General features: G+C 42.3%; 2 protein-coding genes and 1 long non-coding RNA gene across 3 annotated transcripts; 1 reads left to right on the forward strand and 2 right to left on the reverse strand.

Moving 5' to 3' along the window:
* Positions 1–644: 644 nt before the first annotated feature.
* On the reverse strand, positions 645–9,828 carry LOC121110096. Its single transcript, XR_005857908.2, has 2 exons — positions 5,854–9,828; positions 645–5,154 (listed from the first exon to the last, which is right to left on the reverse strand). It is a non-coding gene; the product is annotated as an uncharacterized LOC121110096 (long non-coding RNA).
* Positions 9,829–13,330: 3,502 nt separating this feature from the next.
* SEC61B (Sec61 translocon beta subunit) lies at positions 13,331–17,599 on the reverse strand. The gene is made up of 4 exons (NM_001302159.2): positions 17,507–17,599; positions 17,285–17,382; positions 16,953–17,054; positions 13,331–13,657 (listed from the first exon to the last, which is right to left on the reverse strand). The coding sequence occupies exons 1-4, from the start codon at positions 17,507–17,509 to the stop codon at positions 13,570–13,572; spliced, it is 291 nt and encodes a 96-aa protein (NP_001289088.1). The 5' UTR covers positions 17,510–17,599; the 3' UTR covers positions 13,331–13,569.
* Positions 17,600–17,883: 284 nt separating this feature from the next.
* Positions 17,884–19,600, forward strand: ALG2 (ALG2, alpha-1,3/1,6-mannosyltransferase). Its single transcript, XM_003640790.6, has 2 exons — positions 17,884–18,235; positions 18,678–19,600. Exons 1-2 carry the CDS (start codon positions 17,900–17,902, stop codon positions 19,578–19,580), a joined length of 1,239 nt encoding a protein of 412 aa, XP_003640838.3. The 5' UTR covers positions 17,884–17,899; the 3' UTR covers positions 19,581–19,600.
* The last annotated feature ends 1,422 nt before the right edge of the window (positions 19,601–21,022 follow it).

Below are 21,022 nucleotides of genomic sequence, written 5' to 3' on the forward strand. Positions count from 1 at the left end.
TCTTGCAAGAGCAGCATAAACAGAAAGGGAAGAACTCTGCAAACTTGATGACATGTGGTCTTTATTTTCAGAGTTGCTTGATTGACGAGTGACTGTGAAGGGCTGCTGTGTACGGGGAGCTCTGCTGATGGGCCTCATGATCCAAAGCTGGAAGGAGTTTGAGACTGATATCACTGCTACTCGATGACAATTTTCTGGCTCTGGGGGGTATTTCTTCTGTCAGATATACTGAATTCTGAGTGCTCTCTCTCCCTCATTTCGTGTCTTTTTTTTTTCTTTTTTTTTTCCTCTTTTTCTTTTTTTTCTCTTTGGTTTATTTTTTTTTTCTCTTCTGAATTTTCTCACAGCATAAAACGTGTGAATGGGTATAGGTTGTAGTCTGAAATCATGAATGTGGTGCCTCTGTTTCACTGTAATTTTTACAATCCCTGTTTAACAAACAAACTACCAGTAAAACAACCTTCTTCATTCTCCTGTCTGGAAGCTTAAGCTGCAGGCTGAGAACTTCTTGGAAGTTCAGCTGCTGTGAGAGGACCACAGAAGGTGCAGGGGCCAGAGTTAAATGCCACAACACCCTAAGACCCTCCATCAGTAGAAGCACAGGCTAATGACTCACTTTCCAGAAGGAGGACAAGGTTACTAAATACAAATAATAGTATTTTTTAATCAAATACAATACATTGGAAAAAACCAAACAGGTAAGTTGTTGCACACACAAGCACTTCAACGGGTTCTTTACCATAAGGTATTCATGACCTAAAGCTTTAGTATTCTGATTAGCCTTACTTTTTTTACAAATGCCAAATGAACTTTAGGGAAAAAAACTGAGCACACTAAGTAAGGTTAATTTACCTGCAACACGCAAAGCTCAAATTCCAGAAATGATGCTTCAGGATATACAAAATGCGTTTATATTCCATGTATCCAAAGTATATATTGTTTAACTTCACTTGTTTGTTGAATGAAAGGAAAATGAAAGAAATCATTTGTATAGCTGCTTAATGTTTTATTCCTGGTTGGGTATTTGGACTAGGAAAACAACAGCTTTCCTTTTGGCTGTTACTGTTTAATTATTCAATGTTAACAGCCAAGAAGTAAGCTGTTAGCCCTCCTCCTCTTCTTCACAGCTTTTCTTTCCCTGGTGGGTCTAAATCTGTCCTTCACGCAGACGAAGCGCAATCTGAATCGTAGGAATTGCATTTTGGCCTCACAGGAAACAGTCTATGAATGGCATACAATATCCCCTTTTAATATTGGTGTGGCTTGTCCTCCACTGAACACCAGCACAGACACTTCACAGACTTGCTACCAAGCTAAGCTCTCTCAGTACAACTTCTGAAATGTAACAACTGTTCTAACCAAATCACTGCATCGACTGCTTGACAAAGGAAATAAGCATTTACAAAGTCCATATAACTCTTAGTTAGGCTTTTACTCCTTCATTTGCTGTGAAGTTCAGTTACTTATAGAAAGAAAATATTCCTATTATTTCTCAAAAATCCACAAGATTTAAATTCCAACCTAACATACTTCATGTTATTTTCAGACGCTGTAAGCACCATCATTCCCATTTTAGTCTATATAAATTCATTCAGCAATCTGGTGAAGAAGCTTCCAGTTGATGATGCTGTGTAGAGAGAGATTACAGAGGGACGACCTCTACAAACAGAATGCAACTCTGGATAAAAAATGACTAACTTCTTAGATTTTCTCTGGAAATTTTAACTAATCTGGGATACTCACATTCTGAGTTCACAATGTATAGAGAAGAGGAGGTCCAATTTTTCAGGACTGTGTCTTCCGTTTGCAGCCCATCATCGATATTGATTTGGGCTACTCATTGTGAAAAAGGGGGAAAATAGTTACTGTAGGTGCAGAAATGTACAAAAAACAAAATTCCCGAGTTAAGATTTCTTGTCTGTGAAAGAATTGCAAAAACAAGGACACTTGCTGACAGATGCAAAATAGCTTGAAAAACAAAACAAATCAAAACCCTGCCTCTGTGATTAAGAAATATCTGCACCTTTAAACAGTGGAAGTTGTTATTGATTTCCCCACCAGATGGAGTAGCACGTACAGCTTTGATGATTCCTGCAGACAAGTGATTTATTTATTTGGAGTGCTTACTGAATTCTTGGCTAATATTATGGAACCATTTCTACTCAGTCCAAAATCAAAAAATTCAGTCCCAAAGACAGAATAAACTCACAGATAAAACTGAGAACTTTCTTTCTCTCCACAACTCTTGAAGACCTTTGATAATCTCAAGAAGGCTTTTATTGACATTCTGCTTACTGAGAACTTTTTACCTCAACTGCTGTGCAACAGCATACAATATCTATCCCAAGTTTTAGAGAATGTAGACATTCAAGTCAGTTTCAGAAAGGGCCAACAACAATCATAGATTGTTGTACTCATTTGAGTACTGCATCCAGGCCTGGGGCCCCCAGCACAAGAAAGACGTAGAACACTTGGAACAGGTCCAGAGGAGGGCCACTAAGATTATCAGAGGGCTGAAGCACCTCTACTATGGAGAAAGGCTGAGGGAACTGAGCTTGTTTAGCTTGGAGAAGAGAAGGCTCTGGGGAGACATCACTGTGGCCTTCCAATACTTGAAGGGAGTGTATAAACAGGAAGGGGAATGACTGCTTATGAGGGTGGATAGTGATAGGACAAGGGGAAATGGTTTTAAACTGGGACAGGGAAGGTTTAGGTTGGATATTAGGAAGACGTTTTTCACACAGAGGGTGGTGACGCACTGGAACAGGTTGCCCAAGGAGACTGTGGATGCCCCATCCCTGGAGGCATTCAAGGCCAGGCTGGATGTGGCTCTGGGCAGCCTGGTCTAGCAGTTGGCAACCCTACACATAGCAGGGGTGTTGAAACTCGATGATCATTGTGGTCCTTTTCAACCCTGGCCATTCTATGATTCTATTCTATGATTCATAGGATAAATCCAGGCTGGAAAAGATCTTGAAAGGTCATTAAGTACAACCTCTTGCTGCCTCCAGCTTAAAGGTGAGTCACCTGCAAGATCAGACCAGGCTTCCCAAGCATTTATCCTCAAGGTCTTTAAAACATATGAGAAGACTGCACAGTGTTTTGGACAACCTGTTCCAAATGGTTGAATGTCCTCGTGGTGAAAAGGCTTCTCCTTATATCCAGTCTTTCTTGTTTCAGTTTTATGCCCATTAACGCATGTCCTTCTGCCGTGCATAACTGTGAAAAGCCTGTGTTCAACTTCGTCATGACATCCATGTAGGTGCTGGAAGGCCAATATTAAGCCTACCCTTCTCCACACTACACAAGCCCAGTTCCCTCAACCTCTCCTCATAAACCAAGTGTCTGAGGCCCTGACCACCTCTGCTGGATTGTCCCATTTATCACTGTCTTTCCTGTATTGAAGAGGCTCAAAGTTGCACACAGCATCTGCTATAAACTGACACTTTTTGCCCCTGTTGTGTATTTCCTCAGACTGGTGGCTTGTGCATGAGCTAGCTCTTATTAGATCAGTTTTATACTTTAATGTCAGGTATGCATTATGTGAAGGAATAGCTGTGACCTTAGGAAACAGTTTTCACACTGCTTCCATGCCAGAATATTACAAACTTCAGAGCAAGCATACATACAAAATTTGTCCCAGCTTGGCAAGCCTTACTTGAGACAAGTACCATTTGTTCTTCATAAATGCTACAAAGAAACATATTCCCTAAGGTCCCAGGCAAGCCTGACAGTGTAGGACCTACCCAACATCATCCTGAGCTGTATTTTTCCTGGAAAAGGCAGGAACCCTACAGATCCTCTCAGCAGACAGCTCAATAGTGCTTTCTGGAAACAGATGGGCACAAACAGGAAGAGAATGGAAGTGGCACTCAAGCATGGAAATAAAAGCTGATGCAAAACACTGGCATTGCTCAGATGTAAGCAGCTTCCTCACACAGCAAAAAAAATCAAGACCTGGACAGGGCTGTCTGTGATCCTGACTGCCCTTTTCCACATGCAAAAGGAGATAGTGCCTATGCAGTACCAAATACAACCACATGTCAAGACCAAGTCAGTTTTTTAACAGACTATAACCCATTCTCAAACTTGAGCTATACAAGAACCATGCATCACCCACTAAACAGAAATTGAAGCTAGAAAGAGCATCAGAGAGAAAGGAAAAGCCTTATGATTGTCTAAAGTAGAAAAGAAGCCATGGGATTACTTTGGCCAAAACTTCTAAACGGCAGGATCGAGTATTCCCTTATCAAATCTCTGCTTGATCCACAAAGAAGAAATTTGTCAGAGCTCCTCCTAGTATATGGGAGATTAGATAAAGAACCATAAAAATGGTTCACAGCAGCAACCCACTAAGGAACCTCTCTTGCAGAGTTTCCATATGACCAAGTCTATGGGCATAACTGGAGGAATTTTTGCATTCATCTCAAGTCTGAGAGATTAATTTCTGCGTGTACTTTTAATTGCTCATTAGGGCTGCAGGAATACCATTAACAATTGCGTGTAAGTATGTTTAAACATTTGAAGCTGAGTTCATTTCAGCCATTCTTTTAAGCAGTGAATGTTCACATTTCACAAATGTGTGAGAGTCTTGCACAGACACACCTAAAAGAAAGAGCACTCCTGCTCAGCTCTTTTACACAGCTTCCACCACAGTATAAAGGCACAGAAATCCTTCCCAGTTCTCTCCAACAGCCTTTTCTGTCAGGTAATTTGTGACCAGCTGGGGAACAGAATCAAGACTGGACTGAACACTCCATTTGGCATAAACAGACTCAGACAACTACCTGACCTCAGCCACTGGAGTTAGGTCTTTTATTACTCAAATAATATCAAGTATGACTCCACAAACAAAAGCAAATACTCACTGTCCACTCCAAAACTGGTGTTTTATTGAAGGTCATATGGTATCAAAGCTCTGATTGTTCCCAATTTTACAGTAACTACGTAATTTTATTGTCACTGTATGCTGATACAAAATTCTTACAGGATTTTCCTTTAAATGTACATATATGTATCTGTATACATACACTTTTCAAAGGTTTATTCCACCTGAAATGCCTGACCCTGCAGCGCTGTCCCCCTATCACTGCATTCTGCCTTTGCAGCTTCTTCACAGCTGGGTACTTCATTAAGACATGGTACGACAGGATGCTGCCAAGGGAATTTATGCCAATTTTTAATAGCAAAGATTCTCAGTCATTTGATCTATGAATTATCAGTATCAGAAACAATCTTCTTCCAAACTTCCAGTGTTCTGAGAGCCACTGTCTAACAGCAGACAGTGGGAAAGCAGACTATGAAGTATTAGTACAATTGTTTCACAGCACTTCTCAACAAAATATAATCATTAGATGGTCTTTCAAGATATAAATTTACTTCATTTCCTCACACTCACGCATTGTAGGGGCGAGGCACTACACTGTCACAGCAGTACCATACTCCCAAAGTACAGACATATTTACTTAGCCTATGAATCAGCTACAGATTTTACTAAGCTTGGCATCACTACACCTGCAACCTCACTGATAAAAGGTGTCTTTTTACACACACAGATAGCTAGCTACTGCACTTATGCCAGTATAATTTCTCAAACAAGACATGGGAAGTTCCTAGTATCTTAGATTGGAGTTTCATCCATTTAGGAATGGCTTTTACGATGCAATGCCTGTGAGAGCAAAGCAAGTGGATTTCACAGCACTGTGCTAGCTGCTGCCTCTGAACTTTGATGTCTATATGGCAAAGGTGAACTGGGTATAAACACCCAGATGCCTGTACCTTATCTCTCTGGAAAACATCAGTTCTTCAGTCAATTCATTGCATCTGGCTGTGCAACTCAGCACAGGCACCCACCTGGGATTAAAGGCAGGGTTCTTCCTCAAAGTTTTTAGCATCCTGTTTGCTTGAGAACGGGGAGAAGACCACCCGACGCTGAGACTCTAGATGAGTGAAGGATCCCATGAGAAAGAACCAGGATTTTCATCTCAACAAACAACAAGCCTCCTAGAGAGCATCCAGACAGAGAGCAGCAGCACTGGTAAATAGGTAAACCTAAAAAAAAAATCTATCTACAGAGACAAAAGAGAGAGGAGCTGTCCACCAGACTCAGTACTTGGATACAGAGATATCAGCTTCCCGTGCCTGGGGGTAATGCCTAGAGGCTTAAGCCTTTATTTCAGGCAAAGAAGCATCTGCATACAATGGTGATATTTGCATACCTACAGTTCTTTTTTCTTCAGGGAATTAGTTCACAGAAAGAAGGAACGAAGGGCAAGTATGTACGTATGTAAAAGTTTTCTTCCTACAATAGGGATTGCTGGGAATGCAGAGAGGAAATTCAGAAAAGGAAACACTAATTGCTGAAGTTGTATCAGAAATGAGTTTTTAAATGATGCTCTGGCCACCTCATACATGTCATAGAGATGTTCTGTGATGGTCTGTGTCAGACCTACAACTGAAAGAAATGGTGAGGCTATTGGGAAACAAGAACTTCATATAAAAAGAACTTTATAAGCCAGCAGATAAATCTGAATGCACAGGTGGTAAGTGAAAAATGAACAAGCAGAAGGCCTGGGAACAGTGCCGAGTGAATTTTGGGAAGGCACTTGGAAGCCTCTCAAGCACATCTGAGTTTTCCCTTGTATCCTCCATGTAAAATAGAGCATGGGGCTAAAGTGTGCTCTTACATCAAATTCGGTCTCTATATGGCAGCCTTGCAGACAAGACTAGGTTTGTTGTTGTTTTGTTTTTGAAGATGGTCAAACACAGGACAGCTTAATGTGAACTTGCAGCGATGTAGACTAATCCACGTGCTCCCTGGCAGGAACGCAGTTGGTCTCATTATCTGCATTTTCAGCAAGCTCGCGGAGACACCAACCTGCAACAAGCGTTAGCTAGGCTGGAAAATAGCACTTCCAACTGAGGGATCCTAGCAATTTGGAGAAACATTCAGCAAAGACAAATGTCCTTACTTAACGTCCTGCATCTTGACTAGTGCCTGGTGTTGCTCCAAGACATGGACTGACTGTTCAGAGAGCAACTCTGCACAGAAGGGTCTGGATATTCCAGTGGATAAGTGGAACAAAAAACAACAGTACGTCCCTGCAATGATGAAGGCTAACCATATGGTAAGATATACAGTCAAGGTGTGAAGGGAACTAACATAAAAGACACCCCCTTTATTTGACACTCATTTGGAATACTGCATCCAGTGTTGAGCCCAGTACAAAAGAAATAGTAATAAACTGGAGAGTCCAGGAGGGGACCATCTAGACTGCAGACAGGGGACTGGAGCATGAGGGCTAAGGGGCAACCTACTTGGTTTCCTCACCTATCAGAGAAGATGGAACCAGATTCTTCTCAGCAACACACACCAGAAGGATGATGGGCAACCACTGCAAGGTCAAACAAGGAAACTTCTGATCAGACAGAAGAAGGTGTTACCACAAAAGCAGCTAAGCATAGGAACAGGTACCCAGGGAAACTGGAATCTCCAACCTTGGAATCTTTCTAAGTGCAATTGGCCAAGGACCTGATTAACTTCTGATGCCTGCCAGGCAGTAAGCAAGGAGCTGGACAAGTGACTTCCCTGAATCCACTTTGACCTCTACTTGTATTTCCAATTTTCCTTTACATTGACATAATTAGCTAGTGTTAAATGCTGACTACAATTTGAATCTTCAGTTCACAGAAAACGTTGATGCTTGGCAATCAACTTGGCTTTCACTTCAACCAAGAGCAAAGTATCTTCGTAAAAGATTTCTGAAATATTTTTTAAAATTATGATTTTAGAGAGTATCTTATTTTTAGATGTACTTCTAATATTCAATTTCATGTTTTTCGTCCATGGATTACCTTCTGAAAATACCACGAATGTAATAGCAGCAGATCCTCCTGAATGCTAACTTTGTTATTTACAAGGAAGGTGGCTTTATTTTCCCTTGCGTGGGGGGAAGATGTAGCTTATTTCGTTTCAACCTACCATTTATTATAAGTTGTGCCTAACTGCCGTTATCATTTCATGCCTATTTATTGAGAATGTACTAGAGACATGAAAAGCTAACACTGCTGAACATGAAAATGTTATTCATAAAGAAGTTCATTAGCTGTTGACTTGAATACTTTTTTCTAGGGAAACAAACACCTTCTAACTGTCCTTTTGGAATGCCGAGGGAACAGCTACAGGAGGGCAATCAATCAAGTTGAAGAACGGGAGATAAAGTGCTTCAGTCCTTTGACACGCTCTCCCTTCGACCCAGAGGGATGCTTGCACACTGATCCATGGCTACAATGCCCATCCTCTCCACACATGGCCATCCCATCCCTACAGTAAGCTGGGGATGATCACAGGTAACACGAACCCTTACAGTCTGCCCAGAGCATGCAACTTCGACCAAACGTGACGTTCTTCCTGATCTTTGTAGTGCTCCAAACATCTAAAAAAGAATGACATTAAAAAGGCAATCTTTTGGAAGAAGTACATTGTTTTAATTTGACTTGAATAAGACAGTAAGTGTGTCTTAACGTTAACCAAATGAAACCAAACACCTCTGTGCATGAGAAGTTTTGCTTAGCTCCATTTCATAAAATGGAAGTGTTATTTCAAATAATTCCATTTGTAGTTGGTCACTTACTTCAAGGTGGAATTGTTAAAAATCCTTCAAAATATGAAGCATGAACCATTACTTGCAACCTGCAGGCCAATACAACAAATGGATCACAAGAGATCTGTCACCCATTTGAACTGGGATTTCCTCACAAGGAGAATGAGTTTTCTGTTCACTACCACCTGCCATGCTCCTCTATCAGAGCATTATCCTACTGAATTGTGCTATGGATTATAATTGGCAATCTCCAGAGGATAAGGGATTACTAGAATACAGTATTAAGAAGAGAAGGTCACAGACAAGTCAGGAATTAGGTATAACTCAATAACTTTGTATCTGTTCTTGCTTTGCCTTTCTTTTAAGTGGCTTCTGAAATCGAAAGCAGAATTCATAAATAAGACGCAACTTTCCCTCAATAAAAGGTAAAAGGCAGACAATCCCTCCTGATAAGACACGCTCCAAATTAAAAATAATTAATGTTCTTAATATTTTACTAACAATGCCAAGGCTACAAAATATAGCCCTCTATACAACACAGTATATAAACAGCTATTATAAAGTTGTCAGCGCAGCCATGCTATCAATGTTGGAAGCGTAACAACTTAGTCTTTGAAGGAAAAAGCAGTATATCTTTCTCTTCCAGAAAAAAAAAAATACAATTTTCTGCAAAACTCCTCCTGGAAGCCATTAATATATTTATAAAAATCATTTAGCCCTCACCACGTGATCTCAATATAGCATCCACTCATCTCTAGCCAGCACAGCTGAGGAAAAGAACACAAGCTGTTCCATTTGCTTCTCACACTGCTGCCACAGCACAGTCTAATAAGGATATGAAATCTTACATTTTCAGAGACTCATCCTTCTGCATTTCTAAGCAGACAGAGCAACCATATACATGCATGCCTCTTTACAGATATGTATATATGTGTCTGTAGTAAAAGCATGATAACTTATAGCAAAACAGTACTGAGCACAGCTTACAGTATGTAATGATAGCCTCAGAGATCCTAAGAAACAGCTGGAGATATATGAAACATTGAAAAGAGCTAACTATTTCTTCTTGGAGGGTAAATTCAGAGTCTGATGTGATAGAAAAAAACCCTTCTGCTGTAAGAAGCAGCGTATACAGTAGACAGTCTTTGCAAAATGACACCTGTACTTAGAATCATAGAATGGCCTGGGTTGAAAAGGACCACAGTGATCACTGAGTTTCAACCCCCCTGCTATGTGCAGGGTCGCCAACCACCAGACCAGGCTGCCCAGAGCCACATCCAGCCTGGCCTTGAATGCCTCTCCAGGGACGGGGCATCCACAACCTCCTTGGGCAACCTGTTCCAGTGCATCGTCACCACCCTCTACGGGAAAAACTTCCTCCTAAAAACTTCCTACTTAAAACCTGCCCTTCCCTTTGTCCCCTTCAAGAACCAGAAATGTTTGAAGTGACCATCAGAGACACAGTATTTATCCCAACATGATAACAGAAGACAGTTCACAACCTCTGTCCTGTGCGTGACTGACTGGGTACTGGTAAATGGTGTAGCCTAGAGGAAAAATGTTTTTTGGGCAGCACAGCTGGCTTCTGCACAGACCACAAAAAGGAGGTTCTTCTGCAACATCTGAACTAATGAAGCCCATATCCCCACAGATCGACAGCCTGTAGCATTGAACCTCAGGGCAGGAAGGTGCCAGCGCAAAGACTAAAGCTTTTCCTAACATAAATGAATTTAAGAAGCCTCTTCTGCTTTTCACTAAGTAACAAGCTAGAATGCTTAGGGGAACTCCAACAGTCTCCTTCTACAAGGTATCTAGTTCAGAGAACCATCAAGAGCATCTTTCAGCTTCTACTCAAGTTAAATTTCACTGCATATGTCTCACATACAGCACTACTGCTCAGGGAGGGAAGGCAGGCTTATGTGGCACAGACACATCCATGTATCCAGAGCCACATAAGCTCTACTTCCTTATAAAATCCTTTCTTACTGCTTGAGAAATAAAGTCTGAGGTTGCAAATATTGTTTTTAGAAGTTGAGAATAAGAAGTTCTGGTACTTTATCATATCTCCTACAGAGACAGAAGTCCTCATAGATTTCTTGAACCTATCTGTACTGCTAAGGAGACAAAGTAAAGATCTCTGCGGACGTAGCTCCTCCAGCAGAACTGAAGTAGACTACGAGGATATTTATGACTTCAAACTCAACTCAGTCATGTTTTTATTTCAATCATACAATATTAGGGACCAAATTCACAGTCTTACTAACTTCTTGTTGTCTGGCAAGAAGCTTTGCAAATAATTATTCTTTCGTCTTTTTCCACTTATTACTAAAAGACACTCTCGTTTCCTGTATTACAGATAAGCTGCTGTTTACCAGCACAGCCATAATTTAATCATCCAGGCTAAACAGAATTTCATGTTCATTATTAACCAATATTCTGGTAGGTCTTGGCAATCTGCCCTGCTGGGAAGTCAAATCCTTGATAAATACTGATTGTAATAATCCACTGCAGCTCATGCCCAAGTATCCGGGCATGACATATCTAACACTTTCATGCTAAGCATTAAAGTGATCACGAACTGAAAATGTACAGCAAAATCTGTCTTTATGATGTACAAGGAACATCAAGCAGTGCTATCAATGTTCCAGCTAAATGCATCCAACCAGGTATAAATTTTATTTAATGAATTAAAGCAGGCTTTTTTTTTTTAAACACCATAGTAAAGCTCACACTTCCAAAATATAATGCCAAAAGGGGAGGGAAGTAGTCTGTGCAGAACTAAGGACACTAGACTCCTTAACAGCATATGTAAACACCTACAAGACAAGTCAGTCTAAGAGGTCAGTCTAAGAAACAGAACACTAAAGGACAGCACTGTTGAAGCAGTCAACATTTCTGTGCCCAGCTGAACAAAATGCAGGGTTATACAGCAATAATCCTCTGCTCCATACCCCTTTTCTTCTTCCAAGTTCACAGCTGATCTGAAGACCAAGATACCACGTAAGCAAAAACACTGAAGGCTTTAAATAGAACCGATGTGGCAAAACAACCTTTAAGGACCGTAAGTGTTTAAAAGACAATTATACCTTGACGATATAATTAAGTAGAGAAAAGCAGAGGTTACCTACATAGATATTATCCATTATTTCTTTCCCTCGATGTATCTGATGAGTCCATTATTCCTCTCCCTTAAAGTACCACAAACCAAGCCAGCAGCATAACCTGCCCCATCCCCCCCCCCCCCCCTTTTTTTTTATACTCCATATTGGCTGTTCTTGTTCTTTTCCCACCCCAGAGATTTTATTTCATTCAAAGACAATGGCAGCAATGAGGGAGATGGAGACTGTTCTGTTGCGTTTGCTTTTTCTTTAAAAGCATTTTCCTTCTTGCCTTAGCATAAAATCAGTGGCCGTACAAATGCTATTTTCTTGCTAGGCAAAGCATTTAAACAAGAATTCCTTACCTTTGTCTTTTGAAGTAAGACAACTCCCATATTTCATCTTGTTTTCACTTCCCATCCATATGCATAGTGGTAAGCAATCTGTGGAACTTCCCCTTTTGACACACAATGTATTGCAGTTTCCACCATACTGTTGCATTCTGATACCACCGTCTTTTAGTTATCAGAATTCCCTGTTCCTTGACTCCCACTCCCCCTAAAACAAAACTCTTCTACCACTACATTCAGTAAGGAAACTTCAGTTTCTGTTCTCAGTCATCTTTCTTTGTACATTTCTAGTACATGTTGACTTAAGCACAGTGCAAAAGCTATCCTCACAGACATAAGGCCGCATTCCTTACTCTTAAACCATTTCTTCATTTCAGAATTAGTCCTACTTTAAGAACTGTTTTATCTTTATAAGTGGGTAGGGGTAATAGAAGCTGATTCCACAACTTGTCAGCAGTTAACACTTACCAAAGCTGTATAAGCAAGACTATTGCTTTTGTAGTATGAGCTGATATTCAAAGAGAAATCATAATACAAGTAACAGGCTAAAATAATTCCATCCAACTGCATGGAAAGGCCGGATTCCGTTATCTGAATCTCAAGACCATATCAGCAACAAGAAACAACACACCAATATGTCACTTACACTTAAAAAAAAAAAGAGCTGCCTGACCATCCACAAGGAAAACTAAAAACAACACCCACAAGGAAAACAGAGCATGAAGAGCCACTTAACCGTACCTCAGCTGTTTCCATGTCCTGTTACTTAAAAAGCAGCCATTGCTTTCCCAGCCCTCCCACTCCATTTTGCAACTTAAGTCTCTCCAAAAGAGCCCAGGCCTACAAAAGAAACACCTCTTTGACATCCACGCAGTTACTCCTTTTAAATCAGAATATGTTTATGCCTTTCCTTAAGTGCAGTTTGAAAAACAAGCAAACTTTACACTTTTAGTATAATCAGTATTGAGTGGCTTAACTTACAGTTAGGAAATAAAACCATCTGTTTTTCTAGAGTTAATAGAAGAATACAACCAACAAAGTTCACGTACCTCAACTTTGTTTTAACAGTACATTTGTTAGCATCACATGTTTATGCACCCTACGTTGCCTTCCTCATTCACTGAGGGATTTTTTTGGTATGAAGTTATACAGCAATTTGCAGTATAAAAAACTGGTTTCAGCTGTCAAATAGCATTTAATCAGAGACAGTGATATATAGAAACCATAAATACAGCACTTTAGTTATGGGTTGGAGTAAGAGGAAAAAACATTAAGACTATTTCAATTTCCATATACAAATTTTATTGCAATACCTGTATTCTAAACGTACAGATGCAATGACCCATTACAGACTTTAAAACCTGCCCACATAGAAAACTGAGAAGCTCATTCTGTATTACAGCCAAAGTTGGTAGGACTTCAATAGGTGACAGGAAGCTTCTCCAGTCTCTCTCCAAGAACAACCAGGATCCACCATATTTTTGGTCCAAGATGTATGCTTTAAGTTGGCAGCTGAGTCTATGAACGAGTGTATTTACCCCAGATGTGCAGCATAAATACAGAAGCAATAAAAAGGAGACTCATGACCAAAACTGGAACAGGCCCACTAAAAATAAAGGAAAAAAAAATACATTAACACAAAGCCAAAAAAGATCTGCTTTGTCCAAAGGCCGGTCAATACCAGCCAAGCAAACTCATCAGTTCATACGCAATTGTAAGAGAAAATTCTTTTTCCATTCCCATAGTAATACCACAAAACACACAGAAATGAGACAGTCACCTTTCATTAACAAAAAAGCTGCTGCCGCTCTGCTTTAAGGGATGGTTACATAACAATTACGATATGTAAAACTTTAAATCACGTCACATTAACAACTTCCACTTATTTAAGCAGTCATTCATGGTTCATTATTAGTCATGGCTGTGAAACCAATCTGCAGAAAATGATTATCTGTATTTACTACTAAGCTGCCCGAGCAGAGATGTAGGAAGATACCAGAAACAACAGAGTCCTCTAGCGGCTACTCAAATTCTGGTGTAAAAGCCACATTGGTTGCCTTTTTTTCCCCCCCAAAGGTTTTATTTCATTCAAAGGCAACGGCAGCAGTGAGGGAGATGGAGCCTGCTGTGCTTTTGGTCTTACAAGATATACGGAATGTCAAAGTCCATCATTGACTCATTACCCAAAGTGAGCAATTTAACATGCATGTTCGCTTTCTCCCCTTCTCACATCACACTACCTACTGTTCTCTCAAAGCTGCTTTGCACCACTTACTTCACCCAACTATACGTCAGACGTATAACATTACGTTGGGAAAAACACTGACTTCTCTTACACAGTCACACCTGACAAATTACCCTTCTGTTTACCACTTAGAAGCAGGCAAATATTACTTGAATACAGAGTAAAAAACCCCTCAAATTTGACTAAAATGGAAAAGCTCACTAACACATTTTTCTAACAGACCCAAATTGTCCTCTGCTATTGAATTCCAAGTCTCAGTCACTATTGATCACACTTAGCGGTCCTGAGTATGAAGAATCCTGCAGGCAGATGTAAACCACACTGGATATAAAAACCAATCACATAACATGCAAAATAGACTGCACACACAGAAACCGAGTAAGCAGCCCCCAGTACTCCTTTGTACATCTGGATCTTCTTAGCTCATCACAGACACTTAAATACTAAATCTGGCTTAAGCACCTCTAGAAATCTGGAGTTGTGCATTCTCAGATGCACCTTTCATGGGACTGCATACCATACTTTAAGTCCAATTTCATGTCACCATGGTTCCACCACAAACACTGCCTATAGCTCTTCAAGTAATCAAGTTTAAGACGAGATAGAGGAACCACCGGTACGGGTGCCATAGCAAGCAAAGCAAGTTCAGCTTCACTCGTTCTTTCAAAGCACAAAATGCTCATTCAAATATAATCCTATCTTCTTCTCAGATTTCCCTCAGCTCCTTCTGCGAGCATTGCTTTTAATGATAGTTTATAACATCCTGCATTTTAGAAGAAGACGTACTTCCCTGAGCCAAAACAAACTGCCTTGTTTATTATTTCTGATGCTGAGAACAGATGCCAAAACCTTGAAGCATCACAGGTATCATTACACACAATATAAAACATTTGATCTACAGTGGAGTTATACTGATCATGGATAGCATGAAATAATCCCTCCTGATAATAAAGAGCTCTTATTTTGAACTAGATGAGAAAGAGTGGTCTTCCAACCCCAACCCCAGAAGATACCCCAGGCTTAGATTTATACTACTTTAAGCAAGAGCGATCACAAATTCTTCTGAAGCATTTAACTGAGGCAACTGCAACCCATCTATAACCCATTTTCATTTTTAAGCGTACTGAATGGGACAGATCATAGCAATGGGAAATCAGTACAGAAAACAAAAAGCTTGGCAGGACGGAAGCTGCTCCCAAGCCACGGTTTAGGAAATCTTACAGCTCATTTGCAAGCAATCTCTAAAATCAACTTATTAAAAGCCTAGCCATGCAGCTACCCACGCTAGCTTGTAAAGGATACTTTCATTGTTCTAAAACCTTAAAATTCAGAGCCACTGGTTTACAAGTAAATGGGAAAATCTGCCTACAGACCTGTGTGCATCAAAGATAAGAACAATGCACCATCTAAAGCTGACCACTCAACAACTAAAGGATTCCCAAAGGAACGTGCTGAAGCTGGTAAATCTGACAGCTTACATCACTGTTACATTTTAGAAGTTCTACCTATCAGAAGAACGTCTATTTTCTTCTCCGTTTTTAATTGGCTTTTGGTAGGCCATATAACACAGAAAACACCTGCCTTACCTATCAACACAAACATGCTCTAAAACACCACTACTGCTCATTTTCTTTCCATTGTCTCTGCCTTGCTTCCTTCTATAACTCTGCAGTAGCAGAAGAGCACTTAGACAGTCTGCAGGAAGTTTGTTAAAAACTGTTAAGCGCATATGAAAAAGAGAACACACAAGGCAACTTCAGAGGAATGGTTGTTCTTGGAATAATCACAACCCAGAGTATCATGAGCCCTTCTCCAATCGTTCATACATACAGTTGTACACTAAAGGAACTCCAAAATAAAATATTTACTGATTCTAGAAAGAAAAAAAAAACAATAAGCATAATCAAAGGCATCTCTGAGAACATTGGCTCTCTTCAGCCCAATAACAAAACATTGGAGGCTGTGAACTCTACAGAAAGCATTAGCTCGCACCTGAGGGTATGACTTTGCACATGCACCTGGTAGCTGAAACACTGCTTCTGCCTTAGCTACCCATGCATTAGATTGCTAGGGGAGTTTGGGAAATTGATCTGACTTACACTGGCCCAGGACTAAAAAGCACAGCGCCCCTCTTGCTGTGAAGATAAGCTACCACCAGATGTCTGATCACAACCTGGGAATGTTTCCCTCATAGTAATAGAGATAAACAAGGTACAGGAAAGTTAGTTAGTTAGTTGGAAAGCTTTCCTGAAATAAGCTTTGTTGTTGTCTTAAATAAGAACACCTGAGACTGTGTAAACATAGCAAATCTGTAGTGTGATGTTTTCAAGAAAGCGTGAAATACCACAACACACCAATTAGTAGGGAAAGACAAAAGTTTAACAGTAAGAGAAAACAACTTATGTCAGAACTACACAACTATTTCTGATGCCTAAATTCACTGTGACAAGCAACCTTTCCAATTTCACAGCTGTAAAGGTTGGTACCTTCCTCCAGGTAGGAAGATTAAATATCAGATTGGCTGCTGAACGCACCTCACCAGTCATCAACTCACCATACCTTCCCCTGCAGACCACAGCACTGAACTCTCAACTCAAAAACTGAACAACCAAACGGCTGAAAAATCCATCACCCCACGCTCATACACCCGACTTACACTTTGAGCCCTGGGGAGTCCTCAGTGTAGAACCGCCACATCCCACCAGTGCCTGTGGACGTGGCACGGCCCGCACTCCTCGTCCCACAGCTGGCGTTCTTCCTTTAGGGGGCAACAGAACAAAGCAGACGCCACAACCCGTTAGCTCTCAATCAGCTTCCAGCACAGAGCGCCCAACAAACCGAATATACGGGACAACCACATCAACCTGGGCACGCACACGTCCGCAGCGGGGCACGGCCCAGCCCTCCCACCGCGTCGCTCCGGCAGTCGCCCCAGAACACCGTATAGGGCAACGCAGCGCCGAGCCCCGGAGCTGCCGCAGCACCTACCTCTGCCGGACGGTGGAGCCGGCGGCACGGGGAGCCACGGCCTTGCTGGGGGAGCGGCCGGACGTACCGACGTTGGTAGCGCTGGGGCTCGGCCCGGGCTGCGGGGGAAGGAGAGAAGCGGGGTTAGGGAGAAACGGATGCAAGGAGGGAAGCGAGGGGAAGAACCGCAGAGCAGGGAGCTCCCCAGACTGGAAGCAGGAGCACAGGAGCGCGGAACCTCACCATCGCGGCGGCGCTGCTTACAGTCGATCAGTCAGCCGGCAGACACGGCTCCCCACAGCCACGTCCCTACCAGCAATGGCGCCCCGCCCGCTCGAGGCTCCGCCCCCCGCCCTCAGGTCCCCGGGGCTGTCCCCGACGATGCCTGAGGCAACGCCTGCCTCCTTTCTCTCCTCTCCGCCCGCTGTAGGGCCTCTTTCCTAACGAGACCCCTTCACATGGAGTCTTCGTCCCCGCAGATGGCCAGGCTGGGGTGTCAGCACCGAGAAGGCATGAGACGAGCCGCCCGGCAGTATCAGGGCAGCCCGGTAGGGGAGGTGGAGGGGCGGCCCGGCAGGACAGGCTGACGTGGCCCTAGAGCCTGTTGGCGGCGCGTGCGCGCTGCCGCTCGGCGCCATGGCGGAGCGGGAGGAGGAGGAGGAGACGAGCGGCCCGTCCGTGCTATTCCTGCACCCGGACCTGGGGCTGGGCGGCGCGGAGCGGCTGGTGGTGGACGCGGCGCTGGCTCTGCAGGCCCGGGGCTGCCGGGTGCAGGTGTGGACGGCGCACTACGACCCCGGGCGCTGCTTCGCCGAGACGCGGCGGCTGGCGGTGCGCTGCGCCGGGGCCTGGCTGCCTCGCAGCCTGTGGGGCCGCGGGCACGCGGTGTGCGCCGCGCTGCGAATGGCCTTCGTGGCGCTCTACGTCCTCCTGCTCAGCGGGGAGCACGCCGACGCCTTCATCTGCGACCAGGTGCGGGCAGCCGCCATCTTGCGGGGCAGGGCTGGGGCGGGGGCGGGGGGGAACGCCCCGGAGGTGACTGGTGGGGACGAGGTGCTGCCCAGAGGAGAAGGAACGTAGGCTGGGGGTCTTATGGGAGTGCGTGCTTGGTTTGGGAGGAGGAGCTCCGAGGTTCAGATTGGGTATTAGGGAGAATTTCATCTCATAAAGGGCGGTGAGGCAGTTGCACAGGGCTGCCCAGGGAGGTGGTGGGGTCACCATCCCTGGAGGTGTTCCAGAACCACATGGATGTGGCACTGAGGGACGTGGGCAGTGGGCATGGTGAGGGTGGGCTGATGGTTGGACTAGATTGTCTTAGAGGTCTTTTCCGACCTTAATGATTCTGTGACAACCTTTGCAGCAGTGCTACCACAAATAATAAATGTCTTGTCCTTTCTGTCCTGGTTTGTGCTAGGTGTCTGCTTGCATTCCGATACTTAGGCTGGCCAGAACACGGAAGAAGGTTTTGTTTTACTGTCACTTTCCTGATCAGCTCCTGACCAAAAGAGAATCTTTCCTGAAGCGCCTCTACAGAATGCCGCTGGACTGGCTGGAAGAGTACACCACTGGCATGGCAGACTGTATCGTTGTGAACAGCAAATTCACCGCCAGTGTATTCAAGGAGACGTTTAAATCCTTGTCTCACATAAATCCAGATGTCCTTTATCCATCACTCAACACCAGTAGCTTCGAGACAGTGGTTCCTGTGGACATAGCTGACTTGATTCCCAAAAAGACCAAGTTCTTGTTTCTATCTATTAATAGGTATGAGAGAAAAAAGAACCTTGCATTGGCTCTTGAAGCTTTGCATGAGCTTCGAGGAAGACTTGATTCTCATCAGTGGAGTGAAGTTCACTTGGTTATGGCAGGTGGCTATGACAAACGAGTTCTGGAAAACGTGGAGCATTATGAAGAACTAAGGGGAATTGCAGCTAAGCTTAATGTTAGCGACCATGTCACTTTCTTGAGATCATTCACAGATGAACAGAAAGTCTCTCTCCTTAATAACTGTGTATGTGTGCTTTACACACCAAGTAACGAACACTTTGGCATTGTTCCTCTGGAGGCAATGTATATGAGACGTCCAGTTATAGCAGTTAATTCGGGTGGTCCTTTAGAATCAATCTTGAATAACGTTACAGGATTTTTATGTGATCCTCTGCCAACACAATTCTCTGAGGCCATGGAAAAAATCGTGAGAGATCCTCTCTTGAAGGACTCAATGGGAGCAGCTGGGAGGGTCAGATTTATGGAAAAATTTTCCTCAGAAGCATTCTCAGAACAGCTGTATCAATACATATGCAGACTAACACAATAAAATTGTATTTTTTTATTACATTTTACAGCTTTGTGTCTGTGACTTATGTAAGGGGCCAGTGTTCAGTGTGACTATAATGAAGGACCCAGGACTCGTGAACTTCTTTGTTATACTTTGTATGCTGCCTTTGGTCACTCGGTGTGAAAAAAGGGAAAAAAAATGTCAATCTTGTAAGAAGATTCAGATTTTCATGTATTAGACTGATTGTTTTTTATGTAGTGCCTTGGATAAATGCATGGTTCAAACAGCAGTGACTTACTAGACCTTACTACACGTTTTACTTGAAGACTTTATGGTTAACTCAATTTACAGAATACAGACATGTACAGATAAGCACAGCTTTATTTGGAGAATTTCAAATCAACAATTTATAAACAAAAGATTTAGCTATGGTATGAAAGAGAACACATGATTCAACCACACATTTAAAGAAAGCATCTTCCTTAGGGATATGAGTGGTATGGGTTTTGTTCGTTTTTTAAATGACCTCTTACTGTGCTTCTCCTCCAAAATTGCATAATCCAGTTGTGCTGGGCATCATAAATGAGTGAACAAGTGTGTGATCAGGCAGAATAGTAGATCAGGTACTGAAATTCTACATCTTTGTAGGTATCTGCTATGCCTAATGTTTTAATTTTGAGAGTTTCTGGCTTGTAGAAATGGTCTTAATTGTTTCATTAAATTCTAAATTACAGAAAGCACTGGAGGTTTACTTTACCTATTTTAGTGGCTTAATACAGTTATTCTGACTCTCAAGGCAGTGCTATCACATGACAGTAATATTACTGGTTGGTTTTGTTTGTTATTTTTTCAAGTGCAATACTGGATTTTAGGCAAGAAATATCTTTGTATCTACCTCAATTCAAGCACATCTTTACTGGTTGGTTGTTAGATTCACAATAACGCACTTTTATGTAACTCATGCAATTGAGTTTTGAATCTCAAAGTGGACTGAGCAACTGTAATTCCCTTGGTTATTGAAGTCCGATTTTATCTGTAAAGTATCATTTTCTGTAGTCTGTGTTTTGCCTGTAAGATAAAGATTCAAGGATTTACACATTTAGTGTAAATCTCTACAGTAGAGACCGCTCCTTCTGTTGCTTAGGACTGCAACCAAGGTCTCAGTTTAAGGTTTTTACTCACAGCAAAATAAAACAAGAATCAATGAAGAAATTCTTTCCTTCTCTTTAATATGAAACTTGAATTGCTGCAATGGCTACACATCATGGCTGGTTAGTAGGTGGTGTGGCAGGTGTTAGTCCAAACATTTCTCAGTGTTACCTTTGCTGCCTATTCCTGCATTTGTGCTCCTTCCTCCCCCCTGAACCCTCTTGAAACAGATGGAAGTTTTCCTAAGTCTGTGTGTAATATTTCAGGGTGAATACTGTGAGCAGAAGCTGGCCCCTAAGGCTCCCTCTTAGCTGCAGGTTTCCCTTAAAATC

The sequence above is a fragment of the Gallus gallus genome, chromosome 2 (genome assembly GCF_016699485.2).
Source record: "Gallus gallus isolate bGalGal1 chromosome 2, bGalGal1.mat.broiler.GRCg7b, whole genome shotgun sequence".
NCBI lineage: Eukaryota > Metazoa > Chordata > Aves > Galliformes > Phasianidae > Gallus > Gallus gallus.

What these genes read in the sequence shown, in the direction of transcription:
- SEC61B (NM_001302159.2), bottom strand. An exon ending in GGCTCCACCGTCCGGCAGAG is followed by an intron (nt 17,055 to 17,284) that starts GTAGGTGCTGCG and finishes TGCCCCCTAAAG; the next exon opens with GAAGAACGCCAGCTGTGGGA. An exon ending in GACTCCCCAGGGCTCAAAGT is followed by an intron (nt 13,658 to 16,952) that starts GTAAGTCGGGTG and finishes CTTTATTTTTAG; the next exon opens with TGGGCCTGTTCCAGTTTTGG.
- ALG2 (XM_003640790.6), top strand. Translation starts at nt 17,900, where the DNA reads ATGGCGGAGCGGGAGGAGGAGGAGGAGACGAGCGGCCCGTCCGTGCTA. An exon ending in ACGCCTTCATCTGCGACCAG is followed by an intron (nt 18,236 to 18,677) that starts GTGCGGGCAGCC and finishes GGTTTGTGCTAG; the next exon opens with GTGTCTGCTTGCATTCCGAT.